At 42.0% G+C, this 21,760-nt stretch overlaps 1 protein-coding gene across 1 annotated transcript; it reads right to left on the bottom strand.

Moving 5' to 3' along the window:
• Positions 1 to 836: 836 nt before the first annotated feature.
• cdhr5b (cadherin-related family member 5b) lies at positions 837 to 21,390 on the bottom strand. Its single transcript, XM_076298796.1, has 17 exons — positions 21,216 to 21,390; positions 21,026 to 21,133; positions 18,525 to 18,694; positions 18,330 to 18,383; positions 17,744 to 17,833; positions 14,875 to 14,970; positions 14,239 to 14,340; positions 13,779 to 13,955; positions 13,214 to 13,304; positions 10,668 to 10,759; positions 10,258 to 10,464; positions 9,160 to 9,273; positions 8,332 to 8,398; positions 7,987 to 8,047; positions 3,308 to 3,489; positions 2,058 to 2,233; positions 837 to 1,383 (listed from the first exon to the last, which is right to left on the bottom strand). The coding sequence occupies exons 1-17, from the start codon at positions 21,388 to 21,390 to the stop codon at positions 883 to 885; spliced, it is 2,463 nt and encodes an 820-aa protein (XP_076154911.1). The 3' UTR covers positions 837 to 882.
• Positions 21,391 to 21,760: the final 370 nt, after the last annotated feature.

Below are 21,760 nucleotides of genomic sequence, written 5' to 3'. Positions count from 1 at the left end.
AAAGTTCAACGTCAACGTTGCCACCCTTCCGCTGCCGAACCATAGAGAACAATTGAAAACCTGCCGCTGGCTAATGTGATCCCCGCCTTATTGTTTGAAGTGACACAGAATGTAAAGGCCAGCCAATCGGACACTTTTGGGGGCACTTTAACACATTTATTTGAACCCTGGGGGCACCAGAGGGAGTGGTCGCTGCCCTCCACTCTTCGAGTGTGTTGATCTGTCTGTGGAAAGAGGGCATTGTGCTGCTGATGTTGGAGCCTGAAGTTAATATTTGACATGTGGAAGAGATAAAGTTTATGGCTTATGATTAGTGCTATGGATTTCCTGATTCCAGTCCCTCCGAGTAGCCCAGAGAGCAGGTATTGTCTACTGCACCAGGAAGGAACACCTTATCAAGCACCAGCAATAACCATGAGGGGTTGCCGTGGCGACGGCTGTCCAGGTCTGTCCAGGTTTCTGTTTATGAGGGACACTATTCCCTTTGGAACATGACATCACAGGGTCACTAGTTTGTCATTTGGCTTCTTTATTATCATGGCATTTTATGCAGTCATAAATTAGGTCTTTAAAGTTTAAACAAGATTTCCAGCCATTTCAGAGTAACATTATACTTTAACATTAAGGGCTTTTAGGCCAATAAAAGTGCTTTAATATTCTTAATCACTTCATACTATTTGTATTAAAATTAAAAATAGCTTGTCCTGTCATGTACATATTTACAAAAGTGCAAAGCATAGTATAGAGTAAACACTGGGCCGGTGTCATCGCCTGTCGTGGCCCTAATCAATAAAATCACTTATTGCTTTATGATTGAAGACTCAAGGGTTTTCTGGAGTCTTTGTAGGCCTATAAGGAACAAGGAACAGTTATTCTCTTAAGCTACAAATCGGACGTTTGTGGGTAATCATCCAAGTCGGAGTTTTCATCTTGGTCAAGTGACAAATTATCCCCTCTCCGCATAGACCTATCATCTTCGTCAAGTGACAAATTATCCCCTTCCCGTTCTGACACATCATCTTCGTCTTCATCTTCATCTTCGTCATCGTCCTGTGCGGCACGGTCAGGAATGATGGTGACCTCGACCTTAGGATCAATGTCCTGTTTGAACCAGACGGCCTTGTAGCCATCCTCGTCCTTCCTCTCTTTGGTCAGGATGGGTTTCACCTCCTTCTCAGACTCGCTCTTGCTCGCCAGGCTGCTGGTTTCGCCTTTAACATCGTACAGAGGTACAGCTGCTGCCTTGCTGACCGGTGCCTCCACTGCACGGGCGGGCCAGTCTGGTTCGTCTGAGGCCATGGAGCCGGCTCCGTCTTCGTCCTTCTGGAAGCCTTGGTTAGTGTACTGCACTCCGCCCTTTGGTCCAAGAGACACTGCAGAAAGCTGTCAAACACAGGGGAGTTGCAGCAGAGAGAGTCACTATTGTGTGTGTGTGTGTGAGTGTGAGTGTGTGCGTGTGTGTAGCTGCCACATTAAGTGGCTATGTGTACTGTAGTTCTGTATGTAGAATTCATATTGTCTTGAAAGCATCCACATGGTTCTCCTCCATTGACTTGCATTGTATTTAAAACAGCACCACACGTGGTGAAAAGTGGTATTACCAAGAGATCCAGGCTAACGCTAGTACTAGGTTAACATGCTAACTTCAGTGGACGTCTGGGCAACGCTGAGCATTTTTCAGATTACGGTTGTGTCTTCACTTTTTGCTGCTATTTCTAGGTTATTTTTAAACGTTTTAAAATGCAAAAAGCTCCACATAGCACATTTAGGGCCTGTGTCCACCAATCACGTTTTCACGCCCTCAACCTCATTTTCAGAGCTCTTCGGTCAAGTGTTTAGTGTTGCTAGGTTACGGTTGTCGAGAGACAAGTGACATTGACAGGCCCAGTGCTATTCTAAAAGGTGAACACATTTCAACTTTCAGCTTTTTGCCGGGGGCACTGAGCGCTGTGAACGCTGGACTTCATAGGATTTGTATAGAACATAGCCACCATCGGCGCAAAAAACGTGATTGCTGGACACAGGCCCATAAGGGAAATAGCCGTGTGTGAACTCACATTGCTGTGGAAATGGCTGACTTCCTTGATCTTGCGGCTGTCCTTTTTGTGGCTGTTGATGTAGACGGCCATGAGAGCGATGAGGACCACGCAGATAAGGAGCAGGATGCCCAGAGACACTCCCACGGCAACCATGTCCTCCATACGATACGTCCCTGCCACCAGGGCCGGCCCGTCTGCAGCACAGGACACACACACAGTTATACACACATACAGTTAGACAGACACACAGTTATACACACACACACACACACACAGTTATATACACACACACACACAGTTATATCCACAAACACAGTTATACACACATACAGTTAGACACACACACAGTTATACACACACAGTCATACACACATACACACAGTTACACACACACAGTCATACACATACAGTTAGACACACAAACAGTTATACACACACACAGTTAGACACACACACAGTTATACACACATACAGTTAGACACACACTTACACAAACATACACAGTTACACACACACACACACACACACATACAGTCACACACTCACACACACAGTTACACACACACACACACTCAGACAGTTACACACACTAACACAGCATGCAAATATACACAAATACACATGCAATGTCCAGATGTAGACACATGCACACACATACAGTACATCCAGTGCGCACACACATACATGTACACACACACACACATACACTCTAACATGCATATATAGACACAAACCCACAAGCAACTAACATAGCTGATGTAGTACACCAACACAGACCAGTCATGAGCTTTTGTTGTTTTGTGTAACACACTGATTTGACTTTCTACTGATGGGAAACTCTTTCACTCTTTCCTTCTCCTGCTGGTCTGGGTGGGTTGTGTTACCTGGCCCATCTGCAGCACAGGACACACATACACACACACACCTGCTGGTCTGTGTGGGTTGTGTTAACTGGGTGGGTAGCTATGAGCAGGGACCCCAAGAAAGCGTGCAGGCTCAAGAATGCTTAGCGTGGAATCAGAGTGGACAGAAGCAGTTCTCCATTTCAATCACACCCCATTTTACTGACTGCAAGTGACAGAGGAAAGCAAAGCTCTGATTGAGGAAGAGCTCCTGAAAATAAGTTGTGTGTGTGTGAGAGAGAAAATGTGTGTTTTTCTGTGTGTGTGTGTGTGTGTATGTATTCACAGGTGTTAGGAAAGTTCAAGGTTGGGTATGGGAATGTCACCTGTTGTGGTCTGTGGAGAGGGAGTACTAGTCATGGCAGCTGAAGAGGATGGCATAGCAGTGCTGGTGCTTGGCATGTCTGTAGTGGTGGTTGGCATGTCGGGAGTGGTAGTTGGCATATCGGTAGTGGTAGTTGGCATGTCGGTAGTGGTAGTTGGCATGTCGGGAGTGGTGGTTGGCATGTCGGTAGTCGTAGAGGGCATAGCTGTGGTGGTAGGCGTCTCTAAAGGAATACCAGGCATGAGGCGTGAGGGTTAGAGTTAGAATCAGCTCAAGAAGCTGGCATTGAGCAGTAGCAGCAGTGGCCGTGACCTTGTGGAACAGCGTTAGCCTCTTACATATGTTTCACACACACAGGGCAAACAAGCTATCTGCAAGTCTGGCTAGCTGTCAGTTAGCGAGCTAAATAATTTCCCCATTCCAAGCAAATAGGGGGCAGTAAATCCCCATGTCTGTCCACCATGCAGAAATAAACAGTTTGTCCAAGGTGGCAGAGGCTAAAAGCTACCTCATGTTCCTCAGATATCCATGATGTGGCATGAAAATATTGTAGAAATTGAAAAATTCTCACATTACTGTCTCCATTCAACATTTATTGATATTTATAATATGTCATATCCTATTCTTTAGCTGGAAAGTTGCATCATGAAAGGAGTCCAAACCATCGCTACCTGGTTAGCTATTGTAATTGTAATGTATTGTAATGCCTAAATGTAAATGTGGCCATCTTTGGTTAACTAAATGACTACATGTAAATGTAACCATCGCTACCTGATTAGCTTGATAACTTGAGTAGATATGGGCTGCCCAGCATGTAGCCTTCATTTTAGACCCGGTATGTATGCCCCGTATGTAGCATTATTTTAGACGTGACCTCAAAACTTCACACCCTGTTGCTATTTCTACAGAATGTTTGCATACAGTAGAGCAACTTTGTGGCTCCTCTGTCATATGTTACACATAAAGCACCTTTAAGCAGAGATGTAAAGTCACGAAGTAGAAATACTTAAGTACTTAAGTATGAATGGAAAGTATCTAAACTTTACTTGAGTTTTTATTTTTCTTCCTACTTTTACTTCATTATTTAAATGTTTTAAATTAAATGTATAGTTTTACTCCACTACATTTTCATGAGCAGCATTAAGTAGAAAGTAGACTAATAAAATAATGTGCAAATGAAAACAAAAGCTACAGTTTGCCTTCAGCATGTAAGATAATTGCAACCAACCCCAAGATTTTCTGACCTGATGTCACCACGGGCAATGAATGAAGACATAGTGACGTTAAGGCCTAGCAAATATAGCTAAGACATAGCACACCAAGGCCTATGTAGGCTGTTGTAAGACAGCACTGTGCAGCATGTTCCTGCTCAAATCGGCGGACCATACTCGGGGGATTTACTTTTCACAAGTAAGATTTAACATTACCGTACTTTGGTTGTATTTTGTATTTTCGAACGATGTGGCCTGTATCATAGCTACATGTATAACCTTTGCAGCAAAAAAAAACGCGTGAAAATCTGTTCGGTATTCAGTGAGGTATGAATAATTTAATGCGCTGACAGCTCATTGCACCAGCCAAACAGATTACACTGAGTGGAGTGGATCATAGATATATACACTAGATGTCGCCTTGACTACTGCTGTTCATTGGAACGAATGCGTCAATCGAGACGCCATCTTGCTTCAGTGATCCACTCCTCTATAATGCATTAGCGTCAATCTGGGCAAAGATCTAGCGAAAATAAAATCACTATAAATCGTCGAAATCTCAAGCAATTATCTAGTTTTTTGGGTTGTTCCAACTGACAGGCATGTTTTTATGGTTGAGTCTAGAGAAAACTAAGCTTAAGACGATAATAAAGATACATTTTACCCGTCTAGCCCCATAGACTCCTATTCATTCTGCACTAGCTAGCGGCGGCCCCTAGAGGAACAATGAGTAAACTGCAACCAGGTTCGATACAATGAAAGTAAACAGGCTCTGCTCTGGTTGAGGCCACATACCCCTCGTCTCGTTTACTCATGTAAGTTGTAATCTCACCAGAAGTTGCTGTAGATCTGTAGAACATTTACCTCTGCTACTACATAGGCTACGCCAGTCGTTACTTTTATAATCATGGGTCAGTGCCATGGGCAAACGAGATGTAGCTGAATTCATAAATGACAAAGCCATGAGAAAGGTGATTTTCTTACGTTTCAACAACAAAGAAGCCGATCTGCCATCATTGTGAGAAGTTCCCAAATGTGTCGCTAATCGCTAAAAAGGTTTTCTATCGCGGGGGATGGCCAAACGTCGCTAAATAGGTAACGCTGACAATACAGGAGAACTAGTTTAGCGCTTCAGATCCCTGTACAAAGATGGCGGCGGTGTTGACGCATGCTGAGAAGCAGAAGGCGACATCTAGTGTATATATCTATGGGAGTGGATGACCGATCCAAGATGGCCGCTCCACGTCTTGTCAGCGCTAGAAGGGTTGTGGCCATAGACAGTAAAAGAAATGGACGAACAGACTCCGTCGTTTTCAATGGAGGGCACTGAGTCAAATAGAACGATTTTTCAGTTGGTCCCCCCAGTACTGCGCAGACTCACACTTAACTTCGTGACGTTAGCCATCGAACTGAATCTTGTAACTCATATGATAGATACACAGAAATTCTTCTTACACTTCCTTCGCCTTCAAAGTCATCAAAGTTAAACATTTATTTATGTATTATTATTAATATCATCCTCACCAAGTCGAGTTAATGTTGAAGCTACCATACATGATCATCTTCAAAAACAGTCATGCTAAAACAAAACAAAGTTATAGCCTTGAAGCTAATCTTTTTTCCACTTTTCCGACCTACGGTCAATCCATCAAAAACCTCTGAAATGATTAGTGCCCTTTTTTAAAAAATTAGGTTTACTTTTTTACTATTATTAGGTTCCCTCTCTGTAATGCTTTACCTTAACATACGGTCGTGTATGCTAGGTTTTGCTTATGAGTTACCGTCATAGACAGTAAGGTGGACTGAGCTTCTTATCCAAACAATACGGTTATCTCCCTACGGCGCGAAAGAGAGATTACGTCAAAGCTAGCTTCCCTCCAACCGAACAAGCTAACCGTTCTTCTTACGGGTAACCAACGTTACGGACGAGCTAGTGGAGTCTGTTTTGCCTTTGTAGTGTTTATGTGGATTACACAGAAGCTACAATATCGGCACAGGATATATGTTATATGAAGTTATGGTATTTCAAAAAAATCCTACAATGAATGGACTTCTATGGGAGTTAGCAGAGAGGTGGTCCCTCCAGCCTACGTCGATTCTTCTACTTCCGGGAATTCGCCTGCCCCCTTGGTTGTGGCTAGATGGGATACAGCTAACAACGGAAGTCACGTAACAGATAGTGAAATCTCCATAGAAATAAACAGTATCAGGACAGGAAGTAACCTAACCCTAATCCTAACCCTAACCCTTAGCTGTATCCCTTCTAGACACCACCCGCTAGAAGGGAGTAGCGGTCGATGCAGCGTCTATAGCATATTATGTCTATGGTTGTAAGTGTAACGGATGCCAGCTAGCTTAGCTGTGCTTGTGGAACGTTGGTAAACCTCACTCCCCGACGCCTCAAGAGTGCTGCTGGCATGCGAGCCAGTACCCTGGGCTATTGGCTCAATTGTTAGCGCGCTCGCCTCCCGTTCTGAGGTGCTGTTGTTTCGCGGGTTCGAGTCCGTGTGCAGGGCTAAATCGCGCAGGTTCAACACAACGCAGGTTACATAAGGAGCTGAATTAAATTAAAATTCATGACGTGTAGGCACCAAGTTTTAAAGTGCTCTTATCCAAAGTTCTGACTGCTTTCTTTTTTTTTTAAGCAGAGCGAAGCTGGCCCACCTGGCCTCAAAATCTTTTACTAGTAGCCTTTGTATTTCAGTACTTAAGTATCTATTATAATGGGCTACTTGTCATACTTAAAGGTGCCATGTGTAATGTCCGCCAAAAAATCAATTCATACTCCACATTCCATAAAAGATGGGGGCAGTATACCTCCAGAAAGTGAAATGGTCTACCCTAGAGTAACAACCGACAAACGTGTATTGCAGTTTGGCTGGCGGTTATGTTGCCCGCATACCGCCTCCCATGGCCGAAACTGGTATTATGATACCTGTCGGGCTGTGGCTAGTAATTTAGCATGCTAATTCAGGTTGATATCTCTGCAGCACTATACCTTGTCATTTTTTTAATGACATCATCGCCCTTATTTCTTCTCATTATTTTTACCTCAATTCTTACACATGGCACCTTTAAGCACTGTAAATAATAAATACTTAAAGACTTTTACTTAAGTGGTATGCTTATAGATTACTTTGATTTTTATCAAATATCTGTATTTCTACTTAAAGGAGAACTATGCAGTTTGTTTAGCTTAATTTACCTTAACTTAACAGCTTCAGAGTCATTGGAATGCTTATATGAGTTTTTCTGGGGTGAATGGTGGCCGTCTCGCTTCCTCCTAGTGTTTGTGAGCAGAAAAAACAGCCTTGCAACTTTGGTCCGGTGGCCGCCTCGCAATGCAACAAATTGCTTTATTGCACAGCACACACACACGCCAGGCACCGGCTGGAACGAGGTAGCGATGGAGTTTCTCAGACATTCGTCATGACAGAGCCAGCGAAAAGAAGCAGAAAGCTAGTAAACCTTTGTTGGAGGAACAGGGAAAGAGGAAACGGCAGACTGACCGATTGAGGGGTGTCGTAAAATATATACTCTGAAGCTGTAGGGGGAGCTCTGCAGAGAAACCTGCAAGCAAAAAGCAAGAAAACGGCGAAAAGATTGCCAATGCTGCATAGTTTCCCTTTGTGTGGGTTTCGAAAACATTATACAACTCTGTCTTTAAGGCTCCTCTGTCATGCGTTACATATAGAGCACCTTTAAGGCACCTGTCATGTGTTACACCTGGGCACTGTGTATCATCTGTTATGTGTTACATATGTGTAACATCTGTGATGTGTTACATATACTGTAGGTACTGTGTAGCATCTGTGATGTGTTACACCTGTGCAATGTGTAGCCGTCAGTCTCACCTGGAGACACCACCAACTGCACAGCAGTTACTGCTTCATCACCACTTTTGCTGTCCACGGCACGCACCTGAAGTCACAGCAGGGAACAGACTGGAACTCAGTTTCTCACAAGTTACATGTAAACACACACAGAGAGATTAAGGTTCTCTCTCTCTCTCTCTCTCTCTCTCTCTCTCTCTCTCACACACACACACACACACTCTGTCTCTCTCTCTCACACACACACACACACAGGGTAGAGAAGGTTCATTTTTAAAATGTAATAGTTACAGATTACTAGCTGCCCTGTTTAACATGCAATAAGAAATGTAATTATACATGTACACTATTATATCAGTGTAATGTAGTTATTTAATTTGATTACTTCTGATTACTTGTTGATATACAGGTAACTTTTATTTTATTTTATTTTATGTATTGTTACAGTGTATCTACATAACAGTACAGTGTAACAACCTAAGTAACAATATGTAATATCACATACTTATGTTGTCCATACATACCGGCAATGTATTTTTGTGTACCTACAGGTCATTAGTACAGGTGCAATAAGAAGTGATTGTTACAATACTTTGCTAAAGTGGCCTCTCTTTTTGGGGAAGGAAAAAAAGTGGTTACGGGGTTAAGTTTGAAATTTGTAATCACCAAGATTTTGATTAGTAACTGTAATTTACATTTACACACACACACACACACACACACACACACACACAAAGGATATAGAGTCACTCACACATATAAACAGACAAAAGTTTTAAAATTCACTCACACATACTGTACAGTACACACACACACAGATACACAGATGGAGAAGAGGATGCCGCTTGCCTGGATGGAGACTGGGCCTGCAGGGGCCGTCCTTGCCATGAGGATGAAGCCCTGCTGCGTGATGCTGAAGTCACTGCTGCCCTGGATCTCATACTGCACGTCAGGATTGAAACCCTAGGACACACACACACACACACACACACACACACACACACACACTCAACCACATTGCACCTCACTTTCATTCACCAGTGTAACTCATTCTGATGTCACACTGACTTACAATAAAGAGAATGGAGTCTCTGCAATTATCAATATGGAGAATGGAGTCTCTGCAATTATCAATATGGAGAATGGAGTCTCTGTAATTAAATACGGAGAATGGAGTCTCTACAATTATCAATATTGTGAATGGAGTCTCTGCAATTAAATACGGAGAATGGAGTCTCTGCAATTATCAATATAGAGAATGGAATCTCTACAATACGGAGGATGGACTCCCACAGAAAGGCAAAAACTTGAAATTGGTATTGAGAACCATGTTAAGCCTCTTTGGATAAAGACATGGACTAAATTCCTACAGTGAGTCTTTAAGCCTGTTTGTTTTCGTACCGACAGTACTCGGTGACTTCGAGAAACAGAAATCTATTAGCCTGGGAATACCAATACGAATCTTTGGCAAATGAGGGATTTGCTCTGCAGGTCCTGGCCAACAGGCCATTGAAGCCCATTTCCAATGTCCCTAAAACACGGGCCTGCAAAAACAATCGCTAATCCGGCATGGATGTGTATTTCTTTGGAATTGAGTAAACAACTGCATTTAAAACCTTCCCCTACGAGATTGCTACACTTTTTAAATGATTTGGTAGGAGTTTAATGCACCAGTTTAAGTTTGAATTCACTGTTAGTTGTCTGGAAGTCATAATGAACCTGCTGGAAGTCATAATGAACCTTTCCCAGACCCACTCTCAATTACAATTGAGAAGGTCTCTGTGCTAAACAGGCTAGAAATCTATGTGAAAAATCGCCGGAATTCTCCTTTAAGTGAGACATGGATGGCTAGATTCCTACATAGTGTGTCTTAGCCTGTTTGGATAACAGTATGGATGGCTAATTAGCTAAATGTGCTGAAGAGTCTGACAGGCCAGAGGAACTCACATCAGCATAGTCCTGGTCTGTAGCCTGCACCCGGAGCGGTTTGGTGGAGAACTCCCCCTCCAGGACCAGACTGTTCACACCTGCGTCCAAGGAGATGTAGCCTTCGTAGGTGTCCTTTTCAAATGTGGGCGGATGCACGCTCATGATCTTGACCTCAAAGGTCACAGTGGTGGTAGAGAACTGATCAGCATTTCCCGTCTGAAAAGCCTGTCGGCATACAGCAGCAGTAAGCAGGGAGTTCACATGCTTCTGGGTTCTGATGTGTGCCATACCCCACATGCATGAGAAGCGTCATGGTTCAGATGATTACCATTGTGATTACAGTATTACTGAGAGCAAAAAAGATTTGAAAGGTCATGGAGAAAGATGATCATAAAATGGGTTTAAAAAGGTTTATGCAGTTTCTTTACCATAACAGTCAGGATAATAGGACCTTCCACATCAACAGGTTTATTCATCGTAATCTCTCCGGTGTTTTGATTGAGGTCAAAGATGTCGCTCACTAAAGACCACAGGCAGACACGACAAGGGTTTATTACATTTACATTTATTCATTTAGCAGACACAACGAGAGTTTATAAAGTATTGCTTTGTGAATGTAATATTCCTCTTAGTCTGTCACTGTTATCACAAGTCAACACAACTAGGGTGAGCACTGCCATGACACTGAAAATGAGGATACTTCTGCCCAAAAGTTAGGACAAATTTGTATTTTAAAGGTCCAAAAGTGAGGACACGTCGGGGTAACATTAGTGGGCCTAGGGAATAACATTGAAACTTTACAAATTAACAACATAACATTAGTATCAAAATTTCCATAGAAGGCAGTTATTATAACATATTATATATAGTAACTTTTTTACATTGGTAAACAATTTCCATTTCCAACCATTCCCATGCAATGCAATTATTTATTATTATAACATAGTAACATTAGTTTTTTTTATTATTATTATAACATAGTAACATTATGTGTTTTTTTCACATTAGTAAACAAACCCACCTTTATGACCCAATAACTTTTTAGTCACTTAATAACTTAGTGAGCTCTGCAGCTATGGTTTTATCATCCAATATACAATATAGTTACTGCTGCTGGAGCAACAATGTCATGAGCAGGGTGCATGAAATCAGGCCGCCTCCTACAGCACTGCATCTGATCTTCTTGGCTTTAGATCAAACTTCTTTGTTTTCCTATTTACATTCAGGCTGTTTATAAGAGCTAAAATACAACACTAAATATTCACCTGTTTAAAAAAATCTGCAGTTCAAAATGTTGTGCTAACAAGTGCATTCTTATTTAGTTAATTCTAAGTTAAACTGTGTTGCCGGTATTAATGTGTGTGTGTGTGTGTGTGTGTGTGTGTGTGTGTGTGTGTGCATCTTCTAGGAGGCCGACAAGAACATTTGCAAAAAATAAAACCCATCGGGGTTTTTATTAGCTGAATACTGAGCGGGAGAGTGGGAACAGTGCACAACTAATGACTAGTCTGAAGTCAGAACAAGAGCATCTGGCAGAAGGTGCGTAACTCGCGAGTGCACATCACTCAAAGCAGTTACATTTTTGTGTTGTGTGCGTGTCAATATTCAACATTGTAAGGGGGGGTGCAAGAGCAGGGCAGCAGCGTTTCCATAAAGTAATTCGAATTTGCACAATTTTTAAAAGCAGCATTGAGGTGCCGTGTTTGTGAACTTGAAGGCAGCTTTCAGTAAGACAAAGCAATGATCAGCTATCTGTAAGAAATGCCTGGTAGGCCTAACCTGACTCTCGCCAGATGAATTTCGTTCCACCTAGCTTTACTCATTTCCATCTGGGACCTCTTCCATTGAGAGTGATTTCTGCACCCGATTTTATGGTACAGCCAATCAGGACGCAGGGCGGGAGTTTCATAGATGTGACATAGCGTAGAAGCGACTGTGATGGTGCATTCAGAGCACCTCGGAATGACAAGGACCGCCCCCATGGCTACTTTGTTTTTCCGACAGCAAGTGTTCAAGTGCTTTGCCATCGAATGTGTGACAAACACGGATGCCACAACAAAGGTTAAAACATACACTCACTAATCCTAAACAAACAACTGTATTTGCTTAAAATATAGTGTAAGATGCTTGTGAAAGAAAGATATGCAGCTTTTCAAGTGATAAAAAGGGCAAATTCCCAAGTTCACATTAAAACTGTTGGACATGAAAGGCCACATGGACTACAAACGAACTACAACGTGACGACAAAAGTGATGACGAGCCCCTAACTGGGCAACTCTGTTAGCAAAATCTAGCCCCAGTTTCCGACCTCTGACTCACACATTACGTGACGTGAATGACGCGGAATGATGATGTTTTCACTCGGAGAAAGGTTTTAACGAAGCCCATGAACGCTAGGTAAGACTGTTATCAGCGTCACGGGTTGGCTTCGATGTGAGTGGTTGAAGTAGCACGTCAATAGATGATGGACAAGTGGCTTATTCAATCATATGCAAGCATTTTTTGATTAGGCCCAGCCTTCTGAAGCAACACTCCAATGGATTGGTCCCAAATGGATGAGTGGAGCTAGGCAGAACGAAATTCATCTGGCGAGAGTCAGGTTATGGTAGGCCTACAGCGCAACCTGGGTTGGAGAAGTGTAATAGACTAGATTATGCTATCTAATGTTTCATACAACGTAATTAATTAAATAATAAATAAAAGGGGACGATATCAATAACAGCGTCCATAGAAACATTTCAATGCAGTAACGCAAAAGTAATGTAAGGCTTTACTTTCCATAGAGAGTATGGAGAAGAAATGTAAGGGACTACATTTTTTTACAGTAATGTGTAATATATTACTTTTTTTGAGTAATGACCCCAACACTGGTGACCAGACTCTATCCACTGGTCCATTGGTTTACCAGGCTAGGAGACAGAGAGATAAATAAATAGATAGATGGACACGTCCTACAAGCTTCAGCTGAACTCACCACCCAGGAGTTTGTAAGAAATATGTGCATTGAGGTCTTTGTCCCCATCCACCGCACGGAGGTTCTCAGGCGTCAAAGGCAGAGGACCAGTCTGGACAGGAGATACAGTACACAGATACACACAGATACTCAAATACACATATACAGACACAAATATACTCAAATACACATACTCATACACACAGATACACATACACGGACACTCAAATATACATATACTCATATACTCACACACAAATATACACAGACACTCAAATATAGATATACTAATATACACCGACACTAATATACACAGATACTCATACACACAGACACTAATATACACAGATACACATATACACATATACTCATACAGACAGATACACATACACACAGATACTCATACACACAGATACACATACACACAGATACTCATACACACAGATACACATACACATAGATACTCATAAACACATACACAGATACACACACAGATACTCATATACACATACACTCATATACACAGATACACATACTTCTACTCAGATATACACAGATAACAGATACTCGCATAGGGACAACTTACGGTTTGTTGTGTTAGGGTGACCTGCCCCTTGTACCCTGCATTCAGGCAGACTGTGGCTTGGTTGTTGGTCTCCTGAGTGCAGGGTTGAAACCATGGCGGCCGGTTGTCAATGTCTCTGATTTTGATTATGACCGTGGTGGTGGCCGAAAGAGTTTGTGGGGTTGACGTCTGCGTGTCCTGAGGGTAGTAAAACAGCAGACACGGAGAGCATCACATAATCAGCATATCCTCTCTGTTCTAGCCTCCTCATGAGCATATTCTCTCTGTTCTAACCTCCTCATGAGCATATTCTATCTGTTCTAGCCCCCTCATTTAGAGCATCACATCATCAGCATACTCTCTCTGTTCTAGCCTCTTCACACTTCCCACACAATCCTGAGAGGCCTAGGTCATTGGCTCAGTGGTTTCATAGTGATGGGGATTTAAAAGGGACTTAGAGGAAGAAGAGTGCCTCACTCACCTGGACAATCAAGGTGAATTGCACCCTTTGAACTGTATCAAAGTCCAGGCGCTGCTTCACCAGGATGTTTGGCAGGCTGGGGGCCTGCAGTTCGAAGTAGTCCTGTGCAAACCAAATGAACACAGTCACAGTAAGAAGTTTGTTTTTCTTTGAGAGGTTGTACTGTGTGTTTGGTGTGAGAGGGACTGTGATGAAGGAGGGGAGTGTGACGGAGTGCCGTCACAACGGTTGAGTTTGCACTCTGACTGCCATACCAACGAGCCTGGCCTGGTGGATACATACTATATGGTGTCAGAAATGGAGGCATACCCAATGTGTGAGCTGTATGAGGGACCCCCTCATGTGTGTTTGTTTTGAGGTGGAGGGGGGTAGGATCTGGTAATGTGTGTGTGTGTGTGTGGGGGGGGGGGGGTGGATCTGGTAATGTGTGTGTGTGTATGTGTGTGTGTGTGGGGGGGGATCTGGTAATGTTTGTGTGTGTGTGTGTGGGGGGGGGGGGGGGTTGTAGGATAATCTGGTAATGTGTGTGTGTGTGGTGAGGGCGGGGGGGGGGGGGTCTGGTGATGTGTGTGTGTGAGTGGGGGGGGGGGGGTAGGATCTGATAATGTGTGTTTTGTGGGAGAGGGACAATCTTACCTTGGTGGGGTCGGGTATGATTGTGTAATACAGGGTACCCAAGTTATCTGGATCAGTGGCCGCGATCTGGCCCACATCTGTAAACAATGGAAGCAGCTACGCACACATCAAACACACATTACATCAATAATTTCATAACTTACACACAACACACACACACTAAACACAACTCATTTCATTTCATGTCATTTCATTACACATTCATATCACACACAATAAACATACATCTACAATAACTTAAACACAGATCACACACACTAAACACACATCAATTATTTGAAGAAGAATAATAATAATAATAATAATAATAATAATAATAATAAGCTCTATTTGTATAGCATCTTTCATACACAGAATGCAGCTCAAAGTGCTTTACATTTGGAACATTTAACGCAATAATAGAGAAGAAAATAATAATAATAATAATAATAATAATACAATTTGAGGCTAACACAGCAAGTTGTTGCGGTAGTATATATATAGGCTCTGATAACAATGCTCAGGCCCCGTTGATGTGGGCTCTAAGCCGTTAGCCATAGTATGTTCTTAGTATTTAGTTTTTCTACATCTTGTTGGGTTAAAAAGGGTCACACTTTGGAAATGTTTCTCAGGTGGAAGTAAGCTGTCTGGGTAGCTTTACTGATATGGGGCTTGAAGCTTAACTCTGTATCTAAGATGACACCTAGGCTTGTTACTTTCGGTTTGACCTGGTGTGCCAGGTTCCCAAGATTACTAAGAACGGTGTCTCACTTTGATTTTGGTCCAACCAAAAGTACCTTGTTGCTCATCCATTGACCATTGATTGGTTAAGCATGTGACAAGGGAGGAAAGGCCATCTGGGTATGTTGGCTTCACAGAAATATATAATTGGGTATCATCTGCATAGTTGTGGAAGTTTACATTATGCTGACTTGATGTTTCCTAACGGAAGCATATATAGAGAAAAGAGCAGAGGACCAAGACAGCTCCCCTGCCCTGGGCCACAGCGAAAGGCAAGTCATGTTTTACAAACACATGATCTCCTAGAATAACATTAACATCTCTGCCAGTAATGCTGGTTTGAAACCAGTTTAGAACATTATCAGAAAGACCAACCCACTTCGCAAGGTGGTGAAATAGAATGTTATGATTAATGGTGTCGAATAGCACACTCAAATCTAGAAGAATAAGGATTGAGACTTTGTTTAAGTCAGAAGCAAGTCTAAAAATCATTGACAATTTTTATTAGGCCCATTTCTGTGCTGTAATTTGATCTAAAACCTGATTGGAACTTTTCAAGAATACTGTTTTCGTTGAGGAAGGTATTTAGATAATTACAGACAACTTTTTCTGTACTTTGCTCAGGAAAGGTAGGTTTGGTATCAGAGCCGGACAGTAACAGAGTACATTTACTTGAGTACAGTACTTGAGTACAATTTTGAGGGATCTGTACTTTACTCGAGTATCATTTTTGGAGAGTACTCATGACTTTACTCAAGTACATTTGAGAGGCAAATATTGTACTGTTTACTCCGCTACATTTCTATCCATAACCGTGAGTACCCGTTACTTCTTCTTCTAAAAAAAGGAAAAAAGAAAAATTTCGGAAACCCTCAATTTGTTGTTTCCCTCTCAAACGTGATTGGATTGTGCAGGCACCACTGATTGGGACAGCCTATCAGCAATCACCTTCAGCTTTCCGCCAAAGTCAACTCCATGGTCAGATTTAGATTAAGAGACGAAACCATTGACGAAACAATGGATGAAGACGTAGCAGGTTACTGGATGCCGGGAATGTGCCAACCCGTGGCCCCACCTCACCAGACTATTTCAATTTGCTGAACAAGTTAATGATAGTTTTCACTTCATGTGTTTCAATTACAAAATAGTATTTTGTATTTGAAATACGTATTTTAAATACATGTATTAGAAATACTGCCCATCCCTGGCAACATGGTTAAAAGATGAAAATGACTTGATTTTACTTTCAATTCCTTTTACATTCTCCACATTAACATTTTTCATAACTCCATGGAGGACGTTTCTGTACATAAATGTAAGCACTGTGGCAGTAGTAATGCAATATTTAGAAAATGTACTCTTGTACTCTTGATACTCAAGTACTTTTAAAAAAACAAGTACTTCAGTACTTTTACTTAAGTAGACATCTGACTGTTGTACTTTTACTTGTACTTGAGTAAAATTTAGCAAGGGGTATCTGTACTTTTACTCAAGTAATGAAGCTGTGTACTCTGTCCGCCTCTGAATATAGTTTGCTATTTTTCTTTTAAAACGTCACCGTGAACCTGTAACTTAGTTTTTCTCCATGTTCTCTCAGCTTTCCTACAGGATCTTTTTAGGTCATGTACAGTATATTTTCATTCATCCAAGGAGTAGGTTTGCTACAGGGCCTTTTTTTAGTCTTTAGAGGAGCCACTCTGTCAAGCAAAACACCTAGTTCACTATTAAAGACCTCTACCATTTGGTCAATAGAAGGATTTAAAATATCTGAATTTATGGAGTCTACAAGAGTTATGAACTGCTGCTCTGCTCTAGTGTTCAGGAACAGCGATTTAATTGTAGTTTCAGGATGTAGTTTAAGGCGTTTAGGACATTAAAAGATACACAATAATGATCAGATATATATATATCATTTACTGATAAGTCAGTGACTTCTATCCCTCTAGAGATGACTAGATCGAGACTGTTGCCAAGGTTGTAGGTGGACCCCGTAACATGCTGTTTTAGATAGATAGATAGATAGATAGATACTTCACATCCGACTTCATCAACTGTAGTATAGTTACTAGTACTACTATTTTGGATTGTATTTGGTGCACCATAAGCTTGTCCGTGTAGACAGTGCATGCTGAAGGAGTTGAGTGCTCACCTCATCGACTACCAGTGTGTAGGGGTTCTGCTTAAACACTGGAGGATTATCATTTACATTCTCCACAATGACTATGATGCTTGTCTCCATCTAGGATGTAGAAGAGAAGTAATCAGTGTTCAGCCAGCTGATGTCATCAGTGAGACATTTAATTCAGTGGTGTGTGCACGCAGTAACATGTACCATACAGGTCATTAATCAGTACTAAAAGACCATTTTTTTTCTTCCAGAGTAGCCTGTCTGTCATATTTTTAATGTTATGCATGATTCCTTACATGTATAGAGGAAGTGGATGTGAAACTACAGTGCTCACTTTCCTAACACTTTTTCTGTGTACAATGACTGACAAAACTACATATCAAAATAGAAACCACATATATTTATGTTTACATTATATAATTATGCTGACAATTTTCATTTGATCTTTATCATTTAACTGGCAATTTTCAGTTGAAAACTCCACAATAGTCACATGCAATGTTGGCCTTTACATAAACGTTTTCACAAAAGCATTGAAAGATAAATTATTTGGGTCCCTTCTGAATTTCTGACACTTGAATGATGGGAGAACAATAATGTCACTCACGATATCAAGATCTTTTGTACATTGAATCTTCACGGAATAACTGATTGGTGGAGTCTGGAACAACATTATCAAGGTGAACACAAGAATCATGCTCTTGTTATCATAGAAAAAATATATATACCTTACTAATACAGTATATCTTATTAATATATTATTATATCTTACTAATATATTTCAAATTAAATGAATATATACCTCATAGTCTAATGGTTTGTTCAGGACGACATTGTTTCCATCCATCCGAAATGTCCCATTAAAGTCGTTTGCTAAGGTGAGATTCACCACTCCCTGTGTGGTGACCGTGACGATCACATGCTCCACCGCTGTGTTCTCAGGCAGTAAAAGATCAGATGGCACTTGGCAGACTAGAGAGAACCCACAGAAAAAAGAGGTGTACAACACGCCCTAGTATACATCTCCAACTCTCAATGTAGCCTGCACGATTTCACCGTGAATTCTCAACCAACAAACCAACAGCAGGATTACGCATGTCTGACAAGAGTCATGAGAACCAACACTACCAGTAGGTAGAGAACTGAGGAAGGAGCCCCTTAGCAAAAAGTTTGTGGAAATGTACTAAGTTAAGTTACTTTATAAACTTCCTGTATAAGTTCCTATTGGAAATTTGTTCTCTGCATTTTACCCATCCAGGGGCAGTGCACACACACACATACACACACACACACACACACACACACACACACACACACACACACACACACACACACAGAGCAGGCAGCCCTTAATCTGGCACCCGGGGAGCAGTGCGGGGTTAGGTGCCATGCTCAAGGGCACCTCATCTGTGGATGTAGATGTGGGAAAGCGCTATTCAATCACTCCCCCCACCCACATGTTTCCTACCAGTCAGGGATCAAACCAACCACCCTTCGGTTACAAGTCTGATTCCCTAATCAGTAGGCCACGGATGCCCCAAGAACTATTGTTCTCTACTGGTGGTCTACTTATTTTGAACTAAGCATACATATACAGTAGATTACTGTTTGTGTACTGATCAGAGATACACTACATTGAGAAGTGGAGAAGTGTGATATAAATGCAGTCCATTTACCATTAGCATACTAACAGTACACCTATAACTTCTCGTATAGTGCGCCTAAAATTTTACACCTTAAAAATACTTAACGTGGCCCCGGCCGTGGCGCACTGTACGCCGGCAACCCGGGTTCGATTCCCGCCCCCACGGTCCTTTCCGGATCCCACCCCGACTCTCTCTCCCATTCACTTCTTGTCATTCTCCACTATCCTATCCGCAATAAAGGCATAATGCCCCCCCCCCCCCAAAAAAAAATATACAAAAATACTTAACGTATACTATGAACTAAAGTGAAAATGGTACTAAAAGGTGTGCTAAAAGTATATAATTGGTATCTTCACTTGTTTACTTACAGTATTCTCAGTACTTACGAGTTTACTATTATGAACTGAAAGTGGGCCAATATAGTCAGAAGAAAGTATAAACATAGTACACTTACAAGAATACCTCAAGCACAAAAATATAAATAAACTTACTACATAAAGTAAACTTGGGAATTATACTTCAACTGCACTTAAGTTTAATTAATAAAATTAACTTTAAGTATACCTTTTTTGGTAAGGGACATACAGAGGCTGTTGTGTTAACTATCATGAAATGAAATGCGGTATGCTTTACAGAGAAGAAAGTTTTTTTTTTAATCATCACAGCTGGCTGTGCCACATAAACCAACTCATCAGTATCAAGGGCATAGAACTGGGTGGGGGCAGTGGGGACCAAACCTACTTGTTTGTTTAGACTACTCACTAGGTCACACACACTAACTCTCAGCAGAAGGCTACTCACTGGGCTACATACACTAACTCACTCAGCAATAGGCTTCTCACTGGGCCACTTACATAACTCACTCAGCAGTAGGCTACTCATACACTAACTCACACAGCAGTAGGCTACTCATACACTAACTCACTCAACAGTAGGCTACTCATACGCTAACTCACTCAGCAGTAGGCTACTCATAGGCTAACTTCCTAATAGACTACTTGTGCACTAACTTCCACAGCAGTAGGCTACTCATACACTAACTCACACAGCAGTAGGCTACTTACTGGGCCATTTACACTAACTCACACAGCACAGCAGTAAGCTACTCATACCCTAACTCCTGTAGCAGTAGGCTACTCATACACTAACTCACTTAGCAGTAGGCTACTCACTGGGCCATTTACATTAACTCACACAGCACAGAGGTAAGCTAATCAGACACTAACTCCTGTAGCAGTAGGGTACTCATACGCTAACTCACACAGCAGGAGGCTACTCAGACACTAACTCCTGTAGCAGTAGGGTACTCATACGCTAACTCACACAGCAGTAGGCTACTCAGACACTAACTCCCGTAGCAGTAGGCTACTCATATGCTATCTCACACAACAGTAGGCTACTCATACCCAAACTCCTGCAGGAGTAGGGTGCTCAGACATTAACACTCGCAGCAGTAGGGTACTCATATGCTATCTCACACAGCAGTAGGCTACTCGTCTCATATGCTATCTCACACAGCAGTAGGCTACTCATATGCTACCTCACACAGCAGTAGGCTACTCATATGCTATCTCACACAGCAGTAGGCTACTCATACCCAAACTCCTGCAGCAGTAGGGTACTCAGACACTAACTCTCGCAGCAGTAGGGTACTCACTCTGGCCGAGGCCTTGGCTAAGGAAGGCCAGCAGGAGCAGCAGGGGTGCTGAGGAGCGAAGGCCTGGACGGTCCATGACCGATGGAGAACCACGTCTGGAGAGAAGACCTGATTATAGAACCACTCGTATGGAAAGAAGACCTGATTATAGAGCCACTCGTATGGAAAGAAGACCTGATTATAGAACCACTCGTATGGAAAGAGGACCCGATGGAGAACCACACGTCTGGGGAGCAGATCCGACCACAGCTGCGTCTCCCACAGCAGCCTGAGAGGATGAGGCAGGCGAAGTCGTCGCCCTTCAGACCGAGAGGCTTATCATCGTTTATGGCCACTGCTCCACACAGCTGGACTTTCACCTCCATAAAAACTCTGTCCTCTGCTCGGAAAACACTGACCAGCCTTTATTGGCCCTGTGCAGATAGTCCCAGTGCTCTGGGCTGGGCCCTACTCTCTGAGACATAAACAGGTGGACTCCTTGTATCTCAGGAGAGTCGTTCATATCGGATGATACTGATTGATAGGAATTTGATAGTGTTCAAATTCCTAGTGAGTTAACCCTCACTCTTGAAGGAAGTAGATCTAATCAACATCACAACAGAAACAAAGGGTTTGTTTGTCGATGCTGATAGCGAAATGCTGATGAAAATTAGCTTGCTATCTCTACATTCACACAGCTTATTTAAATTCTACACTCTACCTATACTTATTACAAATCTTTTTTTAATGAGCATG

Source organism: Alosa pseudoharengus, unplaced genomic scaffold (assembly GCF_046254945.1).
Source record: "Alosa pseudoharengus isolate Yale_2024_CS ecotype anadromous, Long Island Sound unplaced genomic scaffold, YU_APseudo_1.1 YU_APseudo_1.1_scf_10, whole genome shotgun sequence".
Lineage (NCBI taxonomy): Eukaryota > Metazoa > Chordata > Actinopteri > Clupeiformes > Clupeidae > Alosa > Alosa pseudoharengus.
The sequence above is the reverse complement of the archived record's forward strand: the minus strand, read 5'-3'. Positions and strand labels throughout refer to the sequence as shown.